Source organism: Melanotaenia boesemani, chromosome 16 (genome assembly GCF_017639745.1).
Source record: "Melanotaenia boesemani isolate fMelBoe1 chromosome 16, fMelBoe1.pri, whole genome shotgun sequence".
Taxonomy (NCBI): domain Eukaryota; kingdom Metazoa; phylum Chordata; class Actinopteri; order Atheriniformes; family Melanotaeniidae; genus Melanotaenia; species Melanotaenia boesemani.
The window spans coordinates 9,824,218-9,847,523 of record NC_055697.1 but is presented as its reverse complement, the minus strand read 5'-3'; the positions used below and the strand labels follow the sequence as shown (position 1 = coordinate 9,847,523).

General features: G+C 39.8%; 1 protein-coding gene across 14 annotated transcripts; it reads left to right on the top strand.

Annotated features, from left to right (window-relative positions):
• Positions 1 to 2,008: 2,008 nt before the first annotated feature.
• On the top strand, positions 2,009 to 22,648 carry lrrfip2 (leucine rich repeat (in FLII) interacting protein 2). Of its 14 annotated transcripts, none has more exons than XM_042010063.1 (27): positions 2,009 to 2,178; positions 3,511 to 3,638; positions 9,931 to 10,017; positions 10,269 to 10,328; positions 10,883 to 10,942; positions 11,081 to 11,119; positions 11,282 to 11,353; positions 13,691 to 13,741; positions 13,860 to 13,928; positions 14,143 to 14,232; positions 14,693 to 14,749; positions 15,098 to 15,151; positions 15,255 to 15,311; positions 15,795 to 15,869; positions 16,064 to 16,177; positions 16,624 to 16,665; positions 17,113 to 17,244; positions 17,636 to 17,707; positions 18,511 to 18,681; positions 18,771 to 18,863; positions 19,276 to 19,368; positions 20,039 to 20,140; positions 20,971 to 21,103; positions 21,199 to 21,369; positions 21,479 to 21,558; positions 21,650 to 21,754; positions 21,838 to 22,648. In XM_042010063.1, exons 2-27 carry the CDS (start codon positions 3,549 to 3,551, stop codon positions 21,946 to 21,948), a joined length of 2,280 nt encoding a protein of 759 aa, XP_041865997.1. In that variant the 5' UTR covers positions 2,009 to 2,178; positions 3,511 to 3,548; the 3' UTR covers positions 21,949 to 22,648. The 14 variants fall into 14 exon arrangements, with proteins under 14 accessions (XP_041865997.1, XP_041865996.1, XP_041866000.1 ...); XM_042010062.1 differs by having other exon boundaries at positions 3,480 to 3,638; XM_042010064.1 differs by lacking the exon at positions 2,009 to 2,178 and adding an exon at positions 2,288 to 2,429.
• Positions 22,649 to 23,306: the final 658 nt, after the last annotated feature.

Sequence of the window (23,306 nt, the reverse complement as noted above, 5' to 3'; positions counted from 1 at the left end):
ATAAATTGATGCAATATCTTATGTAATCAGTCATTCTATTATCTGTTTTTAAGGAGAAACCCAAATAGAAACTGGCACCCGACTTTACATGTCTGGTTTTAATACTGTTCTTGTCTTATTTGTTATTCACAACATTAACAAACGTGTTTTTTGGCACCTCCAAAAGCAATACATGTATTTTTCCAGCTGTGAAATTGTTACATTGAAGTGATGTTACAGGATTAAATTTGTTCAAAGCATTAACTGATTGGAGTTGCTCTGAAGTATTATATATCACACTTTTTTAATTCATATTTTAATGGTTTGAACCTTTAACAGTAAGCCATTTTAACACTGACCAACTTCACTGTATCCATAAAATATAAACTAATTCAATTTGGTGCCAACAACACACTCAAAAAAGTTGGGAGAGATGAAAATAAAAAAACATGTTTAAGATAAATGAGTATGCTGTCCTGGTAGTGGCTGGTGAGGGTGCCAAGACTGGGTATCAAAGAAACACCCTCCAGAGATCTAGTCCTTCAAACAAGCTTTTATCATGGCTCACCATACTCTGCTAAATCCAGCCCAACAATAATCAAAAAGTTCCAAAAACAATCATTCCTTAATGAAATTTTGTAAAGAACATTGGTCTTTCAGTATCTACAGTGCCTGATATATTGAAAAGATTTGGGGAGAATGGCAAAAATCTTAGTGTGTAAAGATCTAGGACAGAAATCACTGTTGGATGCACAGGACCTTTCAGCCCTCAGGTAGCATTGCATGAGAACCTATTATGTCACCATGTCACTCAACACAGTCTACTGCTGCATCCATAAAAAGTACCTGATTATACAAAAAGGAAGCCAAACATCAATTCTGCTCAGAAATGCCACAGAGTTATCAGAGCAAAAGGTAATCTCCAATGGCCAGAGACAGTAGATGTGTTCTGAGGGGAAAATATATCTCTTAGTTCTATATGCTAGATATAAGAAAAATTAATCCAGGCTGTTATCAATGAAAGACACATAAGTCAGTGTTAAAATGGTATGGAGGTACATTAGTGTTCATGGCATGGGTGAATGTCTTATATATGACAGTATCATGGATGCAGAGGTCTATATTAGAATTTCGAGCGATATACCTTGTACCATCTAGGCAACATGTTTACCTGCTGGTTATTTTTGCAGAAAAAGACATTATCTTAAGTGGTAAGTGGTTGTTTCAGCAGGACAATGCCAGATCTTAGACACAGAGTGAGTGTGGCTGATTAGCCTACTTGTAGTCTAAATCTGTCTCCTATTAACAATGGATGGCACATTGTGAAAAGAATCAGACTATAACAATGACCACAGACTCCTGAGTAGCTGAAACCTTATACCGAGGAATAAAGATCACAAATACTTCTTGCAAAATCAGAACAAATCAAATAAGTGTCATTAAAAGGAAGGATAATGTAATCCAGTAGCAACATTACTTATATTTCTTTGTATTTTCTAAATACAATAATGTTAGAAATTGAACACAAAGTATTCTCTTTTAGACGTGCGTTTAAAAAAAAATCAAATTACAGACTAAAATCTTAATTCCTGTGAAGAAAATATCCCAACTTTTCTCTATATGTAATTTGCAATTCAATAGTCTATTATAATTATTACAACTCTGCAAGTTGCAACAAAAATATTAAAACTTCTCACTTGACCCTCCAGGGCTGTATCTTTTGTTAACTCGTTGTTTGTGTTGTTGAGGCTCACAAAAGCAAAGAGCCTTGCTTTACAGAAAGCTATTAAATACAACAGCAAAAGTTATTTGTGTCATTACTTGTTTAAACAAATTCAGTGTCTGTCTCTAAAGTATGGAGTTATACAAGACCTATTAATTATTAGTAGGTGGAAAATAACATTCCTTACCGGAGACGGGTACAACAACAGGCATTCCCGGATGGTCCCTGAAGGCACCATCACACCCTATTTTTTCCCCTAACATCCGGGAACTTTTGAGCTAACCAGCGTGTGGAAACTGGGTAAGGAGGACAGTGGACAGCGGTGGAAAGAAAGGCGGACTGATGACAGCTGTCAGTGTAGACAAAAACACTACCAATCTGTGAAGAGAAATCGAATGGCTCTCCCTTAAACCATCAGAAATTAAGGGACTACGCCTTGGCAATATCTGGAGTTTTTCTTTAGAGGTGTCGCGAAGGTACTGTTACAATTTGTGGCTGGGAAGTTAACCGCAAGGATCAGTCTCAGTTTGCCCTGTCTCTCTCATGAGAGTCGAGGTTAGCCTCATTGGCTATCCTAGCTAACTACCCTGCTAAATTGGTCAACAAGGCTTGGCTCCCAGAGATCGTCTTTGGTACTGGGGTCATTGCTGTCGGAAGGACGTGTCCTGACAGTTCTGGTTTTGTTAAGCGTTAGACTCAGTGGGGGGCACAGTAGGAGCCAAATTGGGTAACTTTTAAATAAAAATTCCGGCATAAAGAAATGCTAGTTAGCAGCTCCAGTTAGCTTCTTGAGGAGATAGCTAACCATAGTAACCTGTAACTCAAGTATATCCAGCTAGCTAATACTAAGAGGAATTTCTTTTATGTAACTTTAGTTTTAACCTAACGATGGTGGTTTTTCTGGGTATTATAAGGCCATATAACAATGTTAGTTTAGTTACTGAGGAAAAAACTGAATTGTGTTTGCTAATGGTTCAATTTACCACAGCTGTAAGACTATTGTACTTACAAGTGGGTGACACTTTGCTCAACTCCAGCTACTTAATATTTGCTTTTATTTGTTTTATTTATTAGTAGCCATCCCTTGCCATTAATTTGCCAGTAACGTTTTAGACTGTTAACCTAAATGTTTTGTTGTGTTTTTTTTTTTTTTTTTTGTTCAGATATAGACGATGACATGTCTACGTGAAATGCTCATGTCTCACTCTGACTCAGCTGGGTCTCAAGGCGTTTTTTCTTATGTCTGCACTAGCATGCCACATTGTACTTTTGTATGGTGATCTGTAAAGTTAGAGATTGCTTGGATCGTCAACACACACTATCATATTATTGTTGCAGAAAACTATGATACTACCTGTAAATGTAAGCTTTATTAGTGTAGAATTATTAATTCACTATAGCTTTAAAATCAATCATTTATAATTTATTAGAATTTTGCTTTCAAAAGCTGACTTATAAAGTTGCAGTTATCTTGCATGTCACATTAAAACTGGTTCACGTCAGCCACAACTGTTTATCAAAAAAACCTAATGGGGTCCATACGTGAGTGACGGTTTTTGCAGGAATAGAAATAAGTGTTAGAGGAGTGTGAGGGCTGTTGCCTACACTATTAAATGTATTTGAAAGTGGAGATTATTATAACATATGTCTTTTTCCTTTCTTTTTTTTATATAAAAAACACATTCATGACTCATGTTTTTGTGGCATACTGTAGTGTTTGGCTTTGTTGGCAGACCTGTTGAAATAGTTTTCTTTTGTGTATGCTTTTTTCTACAAGGTATTTACATAAAGTCCTGTCAACTTTCCAGCCTAACAGAATTGGTGAAGCTACAGTTGCAGTGACAACATGGGGACGCAAGGCTCTGGTAGAAAGCGTGCGCCACTGAAAGACCGGTTTTCAGCAGAAGATGAGGCATTGAGTAGCATTGCTCGGGAGGTAAGCATACAATCCACCATAAGTGCACACTGTTGGACCTGCATTATGCTATTCTGTAAATGCTCCATTTTTTTATTGATAAATCAATGCAAATGTGTTTTCGCCTAACTTAGATATTCTTGTTTCACGTCTTCCTTAAAACGGCCTCATCAAGTATGGACAGAGGGTTGATTTATCATTTCTATTTGTTGATTATTTAAGCAGCAGCACCATCCATTAACATGAGTTCACAGTCTAAACCATTATCAGCACTTAAACAACAGGCACGCACTACTCACTTGTTGAAAGACTTTTTAAACACAATAAACTGATAAAAATGTCTCGCCAAAGCTCAGAGATATTTATGCATATGGAGACATTAACCCTTCATTGTATCTATGCCATTATTTACACCAAAGAAAACAATCTGAGCACTTTTCTGTTGTGTTGAATGATTCAAGGCAAATGGGGATTAATTAACTTACTGGTACATGAACTGAAAAGATCCAGGTTATTGTGGACTTATTTGGATCTATGAAGAACTGACTAATTTGAAGTGTTATAGTCAAAGCTGTTCCAGGAAAAGGGCATCTACATGTGAATATTCAGGTTTTGTTAGTTAATTGTGTTTGGCTCAAAATGAGTGGAGACAGCTGGTTTGGACTACAGAGAGGATAAGTGTTTTTTTGTTTGTGGGTGAAAAAAGCGCACAAGCAGAGGAGAGAGACTGCCTGGCCTGTAACGACTTGCCCTGGGATTATTCCATTTTGTTCCACAGCAGGCCTTCCATTCCTTTGCTTTTTTTCCAGAAAAGAGTTTAAAAAAAAACATGAAATGCAAAGATCAGTTTAATTACTTTGCAGGTATATATAAAATAGGCACACTGCAGATTTTCTGTAAAGAAATCAAGTCGATTGATTCATTGCTATTTAAAGCCGGCTAAACCAGCTAGTCATAAAAGTTTGTCTTGGCCCTTTTGTAGTGTGATCTATGCTGTTTGAAAGCTGTGCAGTGCCTCATTCTTGAGCAGCAAGCGTAAGGCTCCATTTGCTCTCTTTATAGTCATGCAGGCTGATCATAGAAACATGAGTCATCTGACCCTCCCAGTCAGGTCCTAGATCTGAATCTCTTTGTAGAGCAAACTAAAGATTAGATCAACTGTGCTGGGAGTTCAAGGGGTCAATGTCTAACTTACATATCACTACCCCCCTGAACAAATCTTCATAACACTGCCTTTGCGTCTACCTCTATGGTCAAGAGAATTTAATAGCTTGCCCATCTGTGCTTGGCATACATCGTTGGTTAGAATGACTGAGAATTTGAGCCTGCACCGTCACTGGCCTAGCTCAGAGGCCCCCTTATATTACTGGGCAGTCAGTTTTTTGAATAGAGCAGCTTGCCTACAAATTCAGCACCAGCCAAGAATTGGAATTAGATGATCATCTCAGACCTGTTGTCTTTCTGTTGTCTGTCTTCACGTTCCTCAGTGGAGAGGGGGTGTGTGTCTTTACGTGGAAGATTGGGTTCATAGTCTATATGATTTTATTTGTGATATCTTCATGGCACTGTTGCAATGTAAAGTGTCATCATTTTACTTTCTATTCATCATTGGAGACATTTCAGGTCACAGAGAACAAAGCACATACTGTAGTCTCTGTCAGTAAACTGATGGTTGCCAGTGTGGCAGCAGGATCGTACACATGGACTTCCAGGGTCGACCTAACAAGGAAAGTCTTAACTTTTAACTTATTTATCTTGGTAAAATTAAAACATTTTGCAGTGAGTGTATTCAAGAATTTGCCTGGTATCATATTTTTTTTTAAAAAGTGACCCAGTGCCTAGTCATTTACACAGTATTGTCTAATTTAATGTAATTAGTTTGCTTTAAGTAAGCATTTGCTGATGATTGTGCTGGAGTTATAGAACTGACTAGAGATCAGTTGTTTCATTGGGGATCATTATAGAAGATTTTAACATTTACATGAAATGTTGTTATGCAGGAGGTGAAGTTATTTGTCACAATAATATACAGGGTACAAAACTTTGAATTTAATACGCAAGATAGCAAGTTTGTCTTATTATTAATATTATTATCTAATGAACTTTGAATGCTGAACCCTAATCGCCCATAGTGTTAGAGGTGTGTTTAATGGTGAGGCCGCACTGCTCAGGTTACCTTCTCCGGCCCGTGATGTGGCTGTCAGAGTCGAGCATGGATGGGCCAGTCTATAGATAGGACAGAGACAGAGAGCTCAGCTGCGCTGCTGTGCAGAGCAGGTCATACTGTCAGACAGCTCGACAGGTGCAGAGTTCACACACACCCGTCTCTCTTGCTTTCTCATTCAGACTCCCACCTCGTGCACTTGAAACTGTATTTCTCCTTTTCAGCTCATACAACGCAACGTGCATTAAGTAAATTTTTTTAAATATATGTCAGAGATTTAATTTTACAAAGTATAACCATCAAGTAAACCCTTAAAATTATCTGATTTTTTTTTTTACGTGTGGGTTTGACTTTTTTTGTAATCCTTCTTGCACTTATTCTAATTATACAGAAACACAGAATTATTCTGTTTGTATCTTGCTAATAACCTCAGCTGTTAGCAAACTTCTTTCATAATACTGCACATCTCAGTGTGCTGCATACTTTAATGAGTGACTACACGTTTATCTGACACACTTCATTAACAAGATGAGCCCTCTGAGTGACACACCTATTGTTTCACAAGATAGTGATTGGAATATTACAGGTGGTTTATATAGTTTATTAAGTCACTAACTTAATGTTTAACTATGAAAACCTGTCTGTAAACACCTAAATTGTAAAGAAAACTGATTAGCACTATTCTTTGTACAACAATGGTCGTGCTTCTTGGACCCCATCTTTGCACAGTCTGCACAGATCACCCAAAACCAACAATCACAATTCAGTACCATAACCTGTCATCAACCTACTCAATAATCTGATTTAATAAAGTTTTTCATGTCATCAAGAGGGACTTTATACATGTAGTATAAATCCCTGCTTGATAGAGTAAAATTGCCCAGCATCAGACGGCAGCCAGACAATCATTCTGTTTGCAACGATGCTGGACAAGACAGGTTAAAAAAAAAAAAACCTACTCAATAATTTTAGGTTAATTTGCGAGTTCTCAGTTTGTCATTTTACACTGCAACTGTGACATTTAGCACCATCTAAAATGACAAGCTGCTTCCTGAAAGTTTTCCTCCCCTGAGCTTTGCTAATGAGCAAGGTGAGAGGAGACAGAACTGAATTTTTTACCATCATCACTTTGATGAGTTTGCTAACCCAGGTATGAGAAGCTGACATCTCTCAATCAGATCTGCAACTAAAAGTTTTCAAATTGACACTTTATTTTTATTTTTTTACCTATTGTGCATGCTCTGAGCATCAAGCTCTTCAATGAGACCAGAACAGCAACATGAGCAGGCTTTACTAGAGTACAGTACAGAGTTTGATGTGCTTTGCTTTTAGCTAATATCAATCCATTAAATTATTCTCTGACAGACTTCAGTTTGCCACTCATCTGGTTTGGCTCAGGCCATCATTTCTTGTCATTGTTTGTTGTCTTGTCACCTTGAAGTAAGATGTTTGGGCTGTGTTTTTTACTTCAGGCTGTTTTTGAAACAGGAATAGCTTTACTCACAGGCCTCCTGTTAGTGCAGATAAGAAATTACTGGAATGCTGACAGTGTTTGTCTGCTGCAGCGTGATACTGTACTCACTGGCCCCAGTATTTATGGACTGTCTTTTTGTAACAGATGAAGGACAGAGCTCCACAAGTTTGTGTGCCATTGTTTGTTTATTGAATGTTCAGTTTTGAAGCATGTGTGGTATATAATTACTAATACAGATGCAATGTAAGGATAGATGAAATGATTTGGTTATTCTGTAAAATTATCTCCTTATATTGTGACTCAGCTGGGGCAGATTTTATAAGTCTTCCTTCTTTTCTCCCTAGAGGGGAGATTTTATTGGATGTGGTATAGTTTTGCATAGACATGGTTGTGCTTTAATGGTCAGCTAGTTAGATTTGGTGAAACTGCCTCGATGTTAACAGCCTGTGCAGAAACAAGGTTTATTTGTTGGCATCTCCCCCATGAGGGCCTTAAAATCCGGCCTCCTGAAGTTGATGGTTTACACATGTTGTTTTGGATGAAGCAATCCAAAGGCTCAGAGAGCTGCGGCTCACAGATCAAACTGGTCAGCTAAGTTCTACCGCACACTTCAGTGTCATATGGTGTCCGTAGCCTATCTATTTTCTTTTTAAGGCTGATGCTGGTGTCATCCACTGCTCAATGCAGCTTCTTAAAGTTAAATGTTTCACATGACCATACACAGTGCAGCTAGCTCACTTAAATGTGCATACAGGAGTACCTATACATATACACGCACACACAAATGTATACTTGCATACATGCACCATCTACTAGTACCCTTTTACATATTGTTTTATAGGTATACACAAGTGTCTATTCAGCACAAAAAGGAGATAGGTCTGGTTGAGTGCCAAGAGAGAAGATTGGTCAAGTTTAAATCTAGTCATTCTACTTTATCTTAAGTTAAATGAAGAAGATGGGGTAGGAGAAAAACAAACCAGAGGGTTTTTTTCCCATTATTCACAATCCTTTTGCATCCTGAATAACCATTTGGACCAATATCTTTTAATTTTTTCTTTACAAAGTCTTACAGACAATGTAGTTGACATTTTGCTTGCAAGATTCATAGGTCAGTGTTTAGTGGCGTACCCAGAAAAAAAGGCACATTCCTTTAAAAAGGTACATGGAATTGATTGAAAAAAGTGGAAAAGTAGCCAATGTACAAAAAAAAAAACTTTGATAGACCTTTAGAAAGCCTGGAGAACTATTGCTTAAGACTACTTTAGAGATTACTGTAAAGTCTGGCTCCATGGAAACAAAATATGAAGAGATGAAGGAAGATTTTTGCACAATACTGTATCTTATATATATGTTTCAGTTTATTGCAGCTTTTTCCAAAGTGGAGGTTGTCAGGGGGTGCTAGGGAGGCCTCAGAAAATTAGAGGGAAGCTAAAAGAAAAAAATAGCAAAAAATTAAATAAATAAAATTCAGCCGCAAGTTTGGCATGACGATGTCATAATCTGTGTAGACCTGGCGGTTATCAGGCTGCTCTGCTCCTCAAGCTAACATGTGGCTAGCTACTGCAAAAGGGACAGGTTTTTGGCAACAAATGCACCAAAGGAGCAGACCAACAGCCCTGCTGTGGAGGACTCTGCTGCAAAAAACCCCCTAAGAACTCATGGCCAACTAAAATCCTAAAATATGATGCAGCATGCATTAGGTATGGCTTTACACCCATTCAGAAAATTGGTCATGTTTGCCCGAAACACATCCTCTGTCTGGAGACTCTGGTGTCCCACTAGTGCAGGGGTGTCCAGCTCCAGTCCTCGAGGGCCACAATCCTGCTGGTTTTCGATGTGTCCCTGCTCCAAAACCACCTGACTCAAATTAATGAGTAATTGTGCAAAACTTAATTGGCTGTTGGATCCATTTCATTTGAGTCAGGTGTGTTGAAGCAGGAAACATTGAAAAGCTGCAGGACAGCGGCCCTCGAGGACTGACTTTGGACACCCCTGCACTAGTGTAATCCCTGTCTGACACTCCCAGACACAAACACAGACACATGCACACGAGAGAAGTTTGATTTCTTTTGTTCTGCCCTTATCGGTAAATGGTTTGTTGAAAAGTTTATTATTCAGCGGAAATATACAGTACTTAAAAGATGTTCAAGAAGTATTTTCTTATGCTAATGTAATAATTATTGAATAGTGAATAAAAGTAAGAAAATACATTCCAAAAGTTGATGTTTCCTTACACATTTTGTAGCATTTTCTGTGGGTTTGGGGGTCCCTGGCAAGAAGCTAATGCTGTTTGAGGGCTCTTGGCATAGAAAATTTGGGAACCCCTGGTTTTTTTTATATAAAAAATTATAACTGTCAGTAAGAGCCAAACCATAACACCTTTAAAAGTCTGTGTTCTTGTTGTTGCTGTTATTTGCATTACTTAAAGCTGAACAAGTGTTAAATAATTTAAAAAAATCTAATCTACAGGTGTGTATTTTACAATATCACATTTCCTTGAACTAAATGGTCTATTTCCCTCTTGTACTCATGTAAATTCAGCTGTTTGATTTTAATTCATGGATTTTACTGGTTATCTCTTCTTTCTTGTTTACTCTTTGCACTCACTGGGCGTGACTTCTAAGTCTCCATTCATGGCTGGCTGACAGGTGTGTTCATGTTGTGTTTCACAGGCGGAGGCAAGGCTGGCAGCAAAGAGGGCGGCTCGGGCAGAAGCCAGGGATATCCGAATGAGGGAACTTGAGCGGCAGCAGAAAGAGGTATATAACACAAAACTGACCTGATGTGCAAAGATGCATTGGGAGCATTATTCAGCATCTGAAGCAGGCTAATGTAATGCCCAATCAAATGATCAATGGTTGATTAAATATGGGAGTTTATCTAGTGTGTAAAAAAAAAATATAAAACCAGAAATTCTATTCCTGACGCAAATGTTGCCCAGTTTTTTTGTGTGTCAGCAGTTTTGAAAGATGATTGTATGTTTTTCCTGGCATTTCCTCCCTCTGTCCAGCTTTCTTACCACTCATCCAGCAGTAGCAACAGAAAATGGGGTCAGATCCACCAGTGGATGGTAGGCGAGAGAAGGAGTGGCGTTGCTTTCTTTTCCACTAACACATGCTGTTGTGTGGGATTGTGCGCCATTCAACCCTGACCACTTAGCTGCACTTGACTTCCAGACTACTTTGTACCTCACTGTGGAAATATGCCTCTACAGTGTATTTGCTTTGGAGACACCAGAATCTATGACTGTATGTTTTAAAGAGCAGGTTTTGGCATTTGGTTTTATGTTGGGTGGTTGAGTCTGCAAGTAAGGAGGTGGTTTCAACTACAGTCCTTAAAGCTCCTGCTATTTCATGCTCCGAGTTAATCATTGTGCATTGGTTTTATCTATATAGAAAATAGTGTTTTAGTGTGTTGCATTAAATGCCTGATATACTTGTTGTCATATGCCATTAATCTTTACCCAGTTTCTAAAGAAGACTTGCAAATGTTTGACATCTTTTTGGTGATATGCAGGCATTGCTTTTGTGTGCTTTGGGCTTTGCATGAAAACTGTGCAGTATTATACAGCGACCTGTCTACTCTTTCTGTATAATTCTTGCAAACTTTTTATCCTGATTCTAGGCTGAAACAGAAAAAGCCAGAGCCTCTAGTAGTAGTAGAGCCAGCAGCCGTCATCAGCGGGTCTGTATCTTCCTCATGTTTCCTCTTTGTCTTCTTTTATTTCCTCTCTTCCTTCCTTTTTTTACACTGCCCTTCATATCTCATCTTCCATGTTTCTGTCATTCTGCTTCTCTGCTGTGACTGTTTCCACATTAACAGGGGCTGGATGAGGACGTCATGTCGGTCCGAAGCTACAGGGTGCGTACAAAGAAGCACTCTGTGTGAAAGCCGTTGCTGGTTTCAGGAAAGCTTTTGTTAAATACATGTTTATAGTGAATTACTTCAATTTGGTAATGCTTGGTAGTGCTTTACTTAAATAAGATTACTTCTAATGTTTAACTTCATTTTTCTTATTAAAAGTCAACTTCATCAGCAGTTCGTGACTTGGGGTCTAACAAGAGTCGATCCAGTTCCCGTAGAAAAGATGTCTTGGTGCGTTGTGTTGACATTTGTGTGGCAGTATTACAAATGCACTCAAAAATGTTCTATATTTCTGGAACTCTGTGGCCTTATTTGTCAACAGATTTTAAGTTTCTCATTTATTAACAGTACAATGAGACAATGATATTACTTTTGGTCATTTAAGCCCCGTTTTCACCAAGGGATGCAGCCTCGGGACAGGATGGTTTGGTACGGTTTAGCCTGGTCTGTTCTATTTCCACAGCCAACCATGCCCTTACCTGGTAGCAGGGGTAATAGTGTGACATCATAGCATCGCAAATATAATGAAGCAGGACACGCCCTGCAGTTTCCTCCACCACAGTTCTAATAGGTGCAGTTTCATGCAACGGGCAAGGAGATGCTCCAAGGTCTTTATTATTTGAGATGTCAAAGCCAGCGGTCTGTAGTCATTCAGCTCCACTGGTCGTCCAGTTTTGCACAACAGTATTAGATAGGAGGTCTTCTGTCATCCGGAGAGCATACTCTCTTTAACAGTCATGTTTTGGGGGATAACCAAAATTAAAAAATAGGATAATGCCCCCACTTTTCCACCTCCTGCTCCTCTTCGGATCTCTATCCACTTGTACAGCTGTAAAGCCAGGTGCTGTCGTTCAGCCAGCCAGGACTCCAGTCAGGACTCTGATAGACAAATCAAGCTGCACTCCCTGTACAGCCGTTGGCTCCTCACAAGCACCTCCAGTTCATCACACTTGTTTGGCAGCCGATTTGCCATAAGAACATGGCAGAAAAGGCTTTATAAAAACACCTTACAAAACAGTAGTTTTAACAAAACAATAGTTTTGAAAAGTTTTGTAAACTAAACAGCACAGGAGCTACTCAGACTTGCTGCCACTAGACCGGCGCATAGCAACCATATAACAACATAACAGAAACAAAGATCGAGAATAGCGGGCATCCAGCAGTTGGTAGTTTTTCTTCCAGTGGCTTTAAACAACAAAAAATCCAGCTTATATTTAATTATGGTGCTGTTCATGCTTTGTTCTTATTACTGAGTCACTCTGGAAATTACCATTCTTTTGACCAATCCGTAGATTTCAGCATGTCATGCTCCACCCATAAGGGTTAAGGTAAGACGGGGACACCAATGAAAGGTTCCCAAAATTCTACAGACACATTCTGGCACGCCTCCCAGTTTTTGCATGTAGAAACACAAAAAATAGATAAAAGTGTACCATCCTGTACTGAGCTTAAACTTTAAAATCTCGTTTCTCTCTTCAAGGTCACATTTTTCCAGAAAATTAATTCATTTTTGAGAGTTTTGTTATGTAGGTTGCATGCCTCCTCACAAAACTGGAGTTCAGCTAACAGTGGTGTGCTAAACAGACCTGACTCATAGTGTGATTGCTTAATTGTGTCAATTTAGGGATTTCTGAGCTTTTTTTTCTTTTTCTTTTTAGATGCATCAAACTTTTCTCAGGCAGTCATGTCCTCTTACACTTGAGTTATTTATTTTTTGAACATGGCTTATAGAAGAAATGCTGTCTGAGTAGTCAGCTTTTTTCCAGTTTAGGGAAATCTTATCATGCTGAATGCCAAACTTTGTGGCTCTGATAAATCGATACAACACTAGTATCTTTTGGTGACAGCATTTTTCTGCTAATATATTTTAGCTGTGTTTAAAAAGCATGTTCAGTAAAGAAATTTTTACAGTTTACTGAAACAACACAAAAACTACAAGCACTAGGAAAGTACAGACCTCCGCCAAGCAATTTTTTTTTCTTTTTTTTTCGTCAATGATTGTGTGCTGTATTTTTGAGGGATAATTTTGCCATTAAAGCTTCTGTCTCCCCATAGTGAAGAATCCTTTGAAAATTCCTGAGTCCAGGCCTTGATCCAGATCATCCCCATAATGCAATCACTTGTTCCTTATTACATTTTTGTGAGATTTCCTAAAAATGTGAAAAAAATCATTCCATAACATTTCGAGTTATGTTGCTAACAGACACAGACAAAACAACGCTGCCGCATACATGACCTTGGGCAGGTAATCAGGATATCAAAGTTAACCAAGACCAATTTCTGCTTTGGTCCGTATCAGGAAACCAGGCTTAAATTGTGAACACACTGTAAAACATGAACATACTTGGTCAGTTATCTGTTACAGTTACTAAAGATATAAGAACAAGGCCAATGCGAGTGTGGAAAGGACACAAAGGACACTTCCAGTAGCTCTTTCCCATAAGGATTGTGTGTGAATAGAGTATGCTTTATGTAAACGCATGTCTGCATGAAGCAGAATTTGGCAGCTTGACATGATTTTTGATCTTCATTTGATCCCAATTCTTCTGACTCCTGGTCTCTCTTCAGTCTGATGGCCGCTCCACTAGCAGCTCCATCCTCAAGAGTTCTCGCTCCACTGTATGTAACTTTAAGTTGATCATCCTTTCCCCATCTCCTACCTTATTTTTCTGTTTTTCTTCTAGTTCTTTTGTCTCATATTTATTGATATTTTCTTACATTTTGCGGGGCTGAACAGAGTTCTGTGTACAATGACCTGCATGGCCATAAAAAGGCTTCATCCAGCTCCTCAAAGAAGGACCTGCTGGTCAGTGCATCACTTGGTATCATTGTCTCAGCTGTGACTATGAGCATGGAGAAAGCGTAGACCGATAGTGGCTTGCTGTTGTGACATATTGTTGATTGCCTCTAGCCTTGATAAATTGGACTAATTAGTTTTGAGACACAGAGATCAAGCATAGATCAAGTTACTCTATCGGAATTAGATGCTTGTTTGTGATGATTTGTTACTGCTTTTGTAGACCGGACTGTACCATGATCAAAGGAACTACACCAGCATTACGAAGACCAAAGCACCACCTCTGTCATCCACTTCCACCTTTCAGCCACGGGTTGGTCCTCCTGTCAGTACTGTACAACTTCAGGCTGAAGGGCATCCAATTGAAGCTCAATATTTGTGTCAGAAATATGTACTTTCTTACAAAGTTGTTGCATAATTTAGGGAAATTGGGTTTGTGTTATAAAATTCTCATACAGACAAGCATGCTAGCTGTGCATAATGTTGAACAGTTATGTTATGAAAAAAAGACAGAAACTCAGATCTTTATCTACTCAGACCATCATTTTAATTATATGAAACTTATTTACTCTCAGTATTTAAACACTAACCTGAAAAGGTTGCACCCTTTTGAACTCTCCTCCCAGCACTTCAGGTTAAATGCTCAGGGTTAGCAAAGCATTCATCCTGTTTTCACCTCAGCTCTTTAATCTCTCACCACCTGACATTCTGGCGTCAGCATCGTTCTGTCCTTCAGAATCACATTTTTCCCCTGCTCCCTTCCTCTCCAACAGGCCACCACTTCCTCATCCTCCACCACTGGCACAGGGTTGTCTCGCAGCTACAGCATGGTCAGTTTCTGTCCACTGAATAGCCAGAATCACTCTGCATGCCTCCATTTACCTTCAGAAGTAGACCTTTCCCCTCTCTCGTGGCTGAGGTAGCTTATATTTAGCTTCTGGAGACTGAGTGTTCGACTAAGGACAGAGATTTGTACTTCAGTTTGATGAGTCCAGGTTTTTGTTGAAGAGCACTGAAACAAGCAGCCTACTCAGTGAGGGGGGAATAGACAGTGTTTCCTTTTAGTGCATGACCCACAGAAAGTCTTTGTACTCAACCTACTTAGCTGTTGCGTCAAAGATTTATGCTCCTTGTCGTGTTTTGCTGAGTCCTGCATTGTCTCCCACGTGTGCCCTCAGGCCTCTATTTATGACGACACTGGTCTTTATGGCTCAGGGTACAGTTCAAAAGCTGTAAGTCTTCTGACTGCTTCTCAAACAGTTTTACATCATTATCCCGCAATAGCTTGCTGTAATAACTGTGGCCTTGTGTTTGTCACCCTCTTCCCATCCAAAGCCCTCTGAATACAGCTGGTACTCCTCAGGAGCCAGCTCCACTCGCAGCAGCCCTGCGGTGAGCACCTTAAACCCACCACCACCATGCATGACCACACAAACACTCACAATTAACAGGCAGCCTCTCACTGTAAGACCTCCACTCTGCTAGGGACAATTTAGACCACTCATACCAGTGGCATCAGGTATGAGTGTTGGAAATGGCATCACTCAGACATTGTGTGGAAGTTGTTTGACTTGACAGTTTTTGCTGCAGTTGTGTGAAAGATCAGGACGTCAGACCAAGGTTGTTCTCGTTAAACTGGCTACAGTTGATTCATTTGTTAAAATGATTTAAATTGCATGAAACAGTAATACTCACAGGGTTATGGTCTTCAGTGTTATCTAGTAATCTGTTAAATAGGAAAACTTTAGATGTCTACAGATGGTTGATTTTAACAAGATGTGTGCGTGTGTGTTAAGAGACTTGGGTTTGAAGCCATTCTACAGTACTTCGGGTCCTCATCATGTGTGTGTGTTTTGTGTGTGTCCATACTCCTAGCACTCTTCCTCAGATGACGACACTGTCAGCAGTGTGTCACAGGAGCGCTTCAGCAGAGGCCGGAGGGACAGTGCGGTGAGCTGTTGTAACTGGACAGTCTTTGTAGCTAATAAGCTACATCAGTTTACTTAGAAGCGGGATCTTTGACTCTGATTGTCAACACATTATTTTCTTTGTCTTTAAACCCATCTAACTGCTTTTATTCTTTTGCCCTCTCTTTTCCTTTTTCTATATCGCTATTCTCTCCTTCCTGTGTGTGTGCTATGTAGTCTTCTGATTTCTCGGACATTAGCGAGTCAGCTGCTGATTATTTCAGCCGCTCCAACCGAAGGGGCAGCATTGTGTCTGACCTTGATGAGTTGAGCATTCCAGATTTGGACGCTGTAAGTGCCTGGACCTGGCATCACCACTGTGTGCTTGGAAATGTGGTCCTGCACCAACGTAGGGTGAATGATATGCCTGAAAAAAAAATGCATGTTTAGAAATAACCGTTTTGGTGTTTAAGAACTCATCCTAAAGCCTGTGTTTTTCACTGATGCTTTTAGAACATATTAAAGGTTACTTAAAGGAGAGCTGTACTGACTGTGAGTGCAGCGTGCAGCAGCATGCACTTAGAACAGTTGCCAACTTCAATAAAGTGGTGTAATCCACTCTTGTTTGGTTGTCAACAGTGTACAGTTCGTGAACATGCAGCATTGATCTGACTCATGTTAATATGTGAACTAACTCACTGGTTTACAGATGATACGGCTCCAAGCATGACCACAGAGAATGCGAGTTCTCACAATAGCCTTACCTCCATCTAATTATATTTTTCTTCTTCTTGCAGCTGGATGAAAAATGTGACAAGCAGTACTCTGATTATAGTCGGGTAAGTGAATCATTCGGTTTTAACCTAGATTTAACCTTTTAAAATTCAGCTCTATCACTGTTGCAGGTTCCCTTAAAACTTAAGTTAAACATTAACTGGTTTAGCTTTTTTTGTGGTCCAGCAAGGCTATTCCCATTTCACTGTCAGAAGTGAATAATGAAGGGAAATGTGATGGAAACACTAATGTATAATAATGTGTGAAACATCTGTAGTTGAGTATATTGAGCTGTTAATAATGAAATATCTTTTTTTTTGGGGAGATTATGAGCTTTATCTACATGCACTGCAGCACATGACAGTGCCACCCTTGGGAGTGTTTGAGTAGGGCAGGCTCACTTAAGAGCTGTGGGGGTATCAGATGATGGTATGGAATAACACTCTGGACTTGTGTTACGTTGTGCTCGGCTTTTTTGTGTCTCTTTAACTGGGGTTCTGCTGTGTCCTCAGCCATCATCCCGCTGTGCCACCCCAGGCCTCTCAGCAGCTACCCTGGCGTCGCTGGGTGGTACCTCCTCACGACGAGGAAGCACAGACACTGGTAGCATTTATGATCCTGACACCAGTTTGAGCGAACTTAGGGTAAGATGTTGACTGTTACTCTTTCTGTTCATATTCTAAACCACATGTTATTGTATTTTAAGCTCCATACTTGTCATATAGCTGAAATGTTAATCTTAAGTGATTATGTTTGTGTAGACACATGTTCACCTACATATGAACGTCCCACAGCATTGCCTCCGGTGTACCCTCCCTGCTGTTCTTGGTGTCTGCTTTAACCATTTTTCTCCTCATATGCACGGGAGGACTGGATGTGACGTGTCCTGTAAAGCTGTCCCTTATATCTTGGTACTGATGTGTCAGCTGGACTGTCTTGAGATGGCCACACGGGTGCTTTATCTCCCCTTTTACAATCCCCCACTCTCTCTGATGCCCAAGTTCAACCCAACCATTCCCTCCATCTGCTCTACAGGATATCTATGAGCTAAAGGACCAGATTCAGGATGTAGAAGGGCGGTACATGCAAGGGCTTAAAGAGCTGAAGGTAGAGGGGCTTGAGCTCACAGCATGCCTTCTTTTGTCTTCTGGGAGCAATATGGCATCCCAAACCTCCACTCTTTCCCCACTCACACTCCTCTGTTCCCCCTCCGCCATGTCTTTGCCTGCTCCCAGTCTGAGTTCTGTATTTACCCTTTTCTTCTGCATGATCTTCCCTCACTTCCTGTTTTGATCTGAAATGAAGACACTCCCACAATGCTGCTAGGCCCAGAGTTTAAAGAAGACTAACAGGCTCCACCTGCTGACAGATAAACATTGCCTCAGTTTTTAGGCTGTCATTGGCACAGTGTTGGGTGACCCTCTAGCTGACTTCTGCAGTCACATTCGTTACCTTCTTGTTGATCAAGACTGCACATTTATGTTCTGTTGGTAGGGGTAGTTTACTAACAGTCTGACTCTTTGTAGAGTTTAATTCAACTGTTGCACACTTGTTTTCTGGTACACTTGTAGTTCTCTCTTTCAGATCCCATTTTCACTCTTGTGGCTTGTTTCACTCCTTGAAAGTGATGCAACACTGTCTAACTACTGGGTGATCAGTGTCTTCACTGCACTTTACTTCACATATTGGTCCCACGTGGCTTGTTTAATTGAAAGAAATACTATGACAGATGCACAGAATGGTATTTTAAGACCTGTGTAGTGTGTTTGGCAAGTGTTTGTTTTTTTTTTGTTAAATGTGATACAAGAACAAATTATTTTTATACTATACAACTGACATATTGCATGTAGGTGATCTGTGATTAAATTTTTCCTTTTTTGCCATATTTGACATGTTTCTGAATTTATCAGGAGTCACTTGCGGAGGTGGAGGAGAAGTATAAGAAAGCAATGGTATCGAATGCACAGCTGGACAACGACAAAGCCAACCTCATCTACCAGGTGGACACACTCAAGGACGTCATAGAGGAGATGGAGGAACAAATGGCAGAGATGAGGAGAGAGCTGGAAGACAAGTCAAAGGTTAAGAGGCATTAGTTTCACATTGGTTAACATGTTGAATATTTTAATGAAATGCTTGTGGCTAAAATAGTTTTCGTTTCTGGTTTCAGGAGCTAGAAAGACAAAAACACACATGTTCGGTTCTGCAGCATAAACAGGAAGAGTTGAAAGAGGGAATCCGCCAAAGAGATGAGCTTATAGAGGTATGGCGGCCTGTATGTTAGAAAGCACAAACTGTTTCTGCCACTGTGGTCACATCAAGTTGCTATTCTGTCAGCACTTTTAAAGGTGTCGGGGGCTGTGTGCAGCTGCAGAGGAGGCTTTGTTCTGCAGGAATTTGATAAGGATTCCGTCACTGGCCTGCTCTATATTCTTCCCTGTCCACTGCTTTGTCCCTCTGGCTCTGTCTCGCTGTCTTTTCAATATCTCAGCAGAAACATTTGTTCCTTTCACAGTAGGTCTGCTCATAGTAGTCCTTTCTCGCCCTGCTTCACCAGTGTCTGTTTCCTATCTTTGTATCTGTGTTTATTAATGGCCATTTTCACTTCTTTTCTTTGTTCCATTCGATTTTTGTCCTCTACTCTGTCATCTCGGTCATGCTCAATGCCACTCCAGGAGAGCCAGCGAATGCAGACTAAGTTAGACGCCCTTACCAGAGAGGTGTTTGATCTTCAGGAAACGATAAACTGGAAGGACAAAAAGATTGGGGTAGGAGGTCCCACGCCGGTGCTCTGACAGAATATGAGAGGCAAGGGGTGGTTGTGTTTTTCAACCTTATAAAGCTCTCTTGCTTCTCATGCTGTCTCTGCATGATGGAGACCCTTAGGCATTAGCACATAGGTCGATGCAGTCACAAACACAGTTTTGGTTTTTGCATGTCAAAGATAACACTTTGGATTCTGCAATATCTGCTAACTGACACTGTGTTAAAGCCTGCAGTGATCAGCCTTCGACATGGATTCATGTTTGTTAAAAATGACCATGCAAACTTACTATGTATAATCTAGCATGACATGCATGCACCACCTCTGGATTAGTTAGTTAGATCATGAAGTCTTTTTTAGAGTTTGAAGCACATGTATGTATTGTTGTTGTTGTGTTTCAATAGCACACAATACGAAGGAATTATGTCCCTCCTTAAAATCTATTAGTCCCTATTCTCTACCTTTCTTACCTTTTTTTTAACATTATATATTAGCAGCTTACCCATGTGTTCAGACTGTTTCTCTCTCTCCATTCTTCTTGTCAACTTGAAGTGCACAGTGCATGTTTGTGCATGCAACATGTAATGCTGTATAGCATGGAGTGTTGCATGCCTGTCCAGAGTCTTTCCAATTTCTCCCTTTCTCCTCTCTTGTCTTCTCTCATGTGTGGCCAGGCCCTAGAGAGGCAGAAAGAATACTTTGATTGCATTAGGAATGAAAGAGATGAGCTCAGAGATGAGCTTGCTGACATCAAGGGGAAGTCCAAAGCAGGAGAGGTAGGTCCACCGAGTCCCAGAGGATTAAAGAAGGTTATAGGAAAGACATGCTTGCCAAAACACAAAATGCTTCTTATACATTTTATTTGTTTTTCTCTGTAATTTCTTCCAAATTTCTGATTTCTGCCAACTTTCTTCTGCTGTTTGTCTACATGTTACAAAGTTAATCTGCATATGATCATGACTACACTTCACCATATCCAGTTACTGGTTACAGGACATAGGCAGATAGTGTTACTATTCTACACAGATGTCACCATGGTAATGTAACAATTATAAACATACAACAACCAACAATAGCAGTTATTGTGTATTCAAATGGATCAGTAAAAATGACAAGGATCACAGTAGAAATCATGCAGATGACTGCACCACAGATACAGACACAGATGGGATTACACTCGTTTCAGATGGCCAGCATTTAAAATAAGCAGTAGGAGGCAGAAATAAAGTACAGGGTTTCCTGAAATAAGATGTGTTTTGCAGTCTGAGTGTCTGAGACAAATTCTGCTTCAATCTGTGGCTTGAGCTTTCAGCCTAGACAAGTGCATCGCTAGTTCCCAGGTGTTAGACTTAACATGGCATCAATAAACGTGTCTGAAACCTTCATTCCTGTTCAGTTTTGTATGCTGTACAGCACATTGTTGTCTCATGATTTCATTATTTTTCTTCCTGAGTTTGGTTTGTTTCTGTTGTTGCAGCTTTGTTTAGTTCAATATTGTGGTTCTGTTAGGATCCCTGCCAGGGAGTGATATGTTATGAACGGTCCTTGTTTTCTCTGGAAAAACAGAGCAAAACAGTGCTCAGTGATATGTGTCTTTTCTCCACAGAAACACGGACTGGTCATCATCCCAGACGGCACGCCAAACGGAGACGTCGACCACGAGCCTCTTTCCTCAGGAATAACTCTGGTATCCCAGGAGGCCGCCCAAGTGCTGGAGTCTGCAGGGGAGGGCCCACTGGGTGAGTCAGCTTCTACATGTTCCTGCAAGTCAGATTAGTAACTGAATGTTGTATTGTAAGCCATCAGTTTAATGCATTTTCTTTATGTTCTGTAGATGTCAGGCTACGGAAGTTGGCAGAGGAGAAAGACGAACTGCTGGCTCAGATCAGGAAGCTGAAGAATCAGCTGGAGGAGGAGAGACAAAAACACTCCAAGGTGGACAGTGCTTATACAGATGGGGAGAGGATGGAGAACGGTACGGACCTGCACGTTATTGAGATGCAGAGTAAGTTACCTTACCTACCTCACCTCTATGTTTACCTGTTCATATAGTAGATTATGTAATAAGCTCTTTGTTTTTCTATTTTAAACTTACCATGGGTTTTTCTCTGTAGGGGATGCCAACAGACAGATTAGTGAATATAAATTCAAGCTTTCAAAGGCAGAGCAGGAAATTGGTACAATGGAACAAAATGTAAGTCACATACAAGTGCTAAGAGTTCAAATTACTTAATAAAAAAACTATAAGTTAGTCATCAACTGTACTTTTTTTTAATGTTTGACAGATGAACAGACTTGAAGGGCAAGTGTCCAGGTACAAGGCAGCAGCTGATAACTCTGAAAAAATAGAAGATGAACTCAAAGCAGAAAAACGGAAACTTCAGAGAGAGGTAATAACACAGAATAAGTCACTTTTTATTCAATATTAAACGTTTAACTGGATGATTAATGACTTTCTTCTGTTGTCATTCAGCTGCGCACGGCTTTAGATAAGATAGAAGAGATGGAGATGACCAACAACCATCTAGTAAAGCGCCTGGAGAAGATGAAGGCCAACAGGAACGCCCTTCTGTCTCAGCAGTGAGGCCAGGCAGCATCACCACAGAAGCCCTTAAACTCGCCCCTCAGACCTCTGACTGCCATACCGTTGGGAGCTCATTTCCGTCTTCAGCTGTAACACTTTAAGATTTGTAGCTAACCAAAAAAAGAAAAAGAAAAAAAAAAAAAACACTTAAACTTGTAGCACAGGTTAAAATTGAACTGCACCCTTTTTTGGTTTTTTGTTTTCCACCCGGAAACATTTGTTTTGTCCGGTGCTTTTTTGGAGGAATGGCTCAGAAGCCAAGCTAAGTCACATATTAAAGTTACTGGGAGATACATCTGAGGACATTTTTCTTGTCACTACTAAGACCTTCAGACCTTTCTACTACATCATCTTCTCAAGGAGACTTCATTTCCTTCTGACTTTTTTTTTATATATATATATAAGTTGCATGAATGGGTATAATGATGCTTTTAAACTATTAAACCTCTGTGGCTGCTCTGAGCCTCGCACCTTCCCAGCTTCCCCTCACACAGTGAAGTGCCTTTTCACACTAGGAGACTGGGAGTCTGCACCGCTCAACAAAACAGTAAATGTTTTAACAGGTACAATATGATGTATTTTAAAAAGGAAAAAAAAGGTGCCGTTGTTATTTGAAATGATGGAAAACCAACTGTGTCTGCTGCGGTTTAATTTTTCAAATATTTAAAATATTTCTTGGGAAATAAATGTGTAATTTACAGAAATGTCTATAAAGTCTGTTTTTCTGTGCTTTTTATTCAGCGTTGCATGATTGTGTTGATTCTGCAAGATGCTGAGCATAACTTTTCATCAGGGACCAAATAACCAATTTCAAATATGATAGACGCCATCTGATTGGATGAATGAATACTCATAATAATCACTGTTATAAAAATGGAAAAAACAAATTTGCTTACCAACAGGTGTTGCTGTTGGTAAACAAGTTTTGTCAAATTAAAACGCCCACAAAAAACTCCAAAGTATAAATTTGTCAGAATAGTTTCTAACAAACTATTATTAAAGACTAAAAATGTAATTAAAATCTTTTAATGCTAAAATAGTGTCTTAAGTATATAGAAAGCAAGAAGTATATTTTTCTAGCTAGAATATACATTATGCTGTTTCATGCATGTAAAAAATGCAGCAGGTCTCCTTTACTCAGTTTCCTACAGGTGTTAAAGGTCTTGTGTCGAAGTATTTGGGAAAAAACTGGGCTGTGAAGTGCAGATCTCTCCACAGCTCAGGGCTGATGGGGGGAAGCATAAGTAATAAAAGTTGAGCTCATGTGCTGGCACATTTTGGGTATCGTTGGGGGACTCGTGACCCAGTTCCATTTTTCCTGGCTGCATGTCCCTGGTCTTACTTTTAGAAAACCAAGT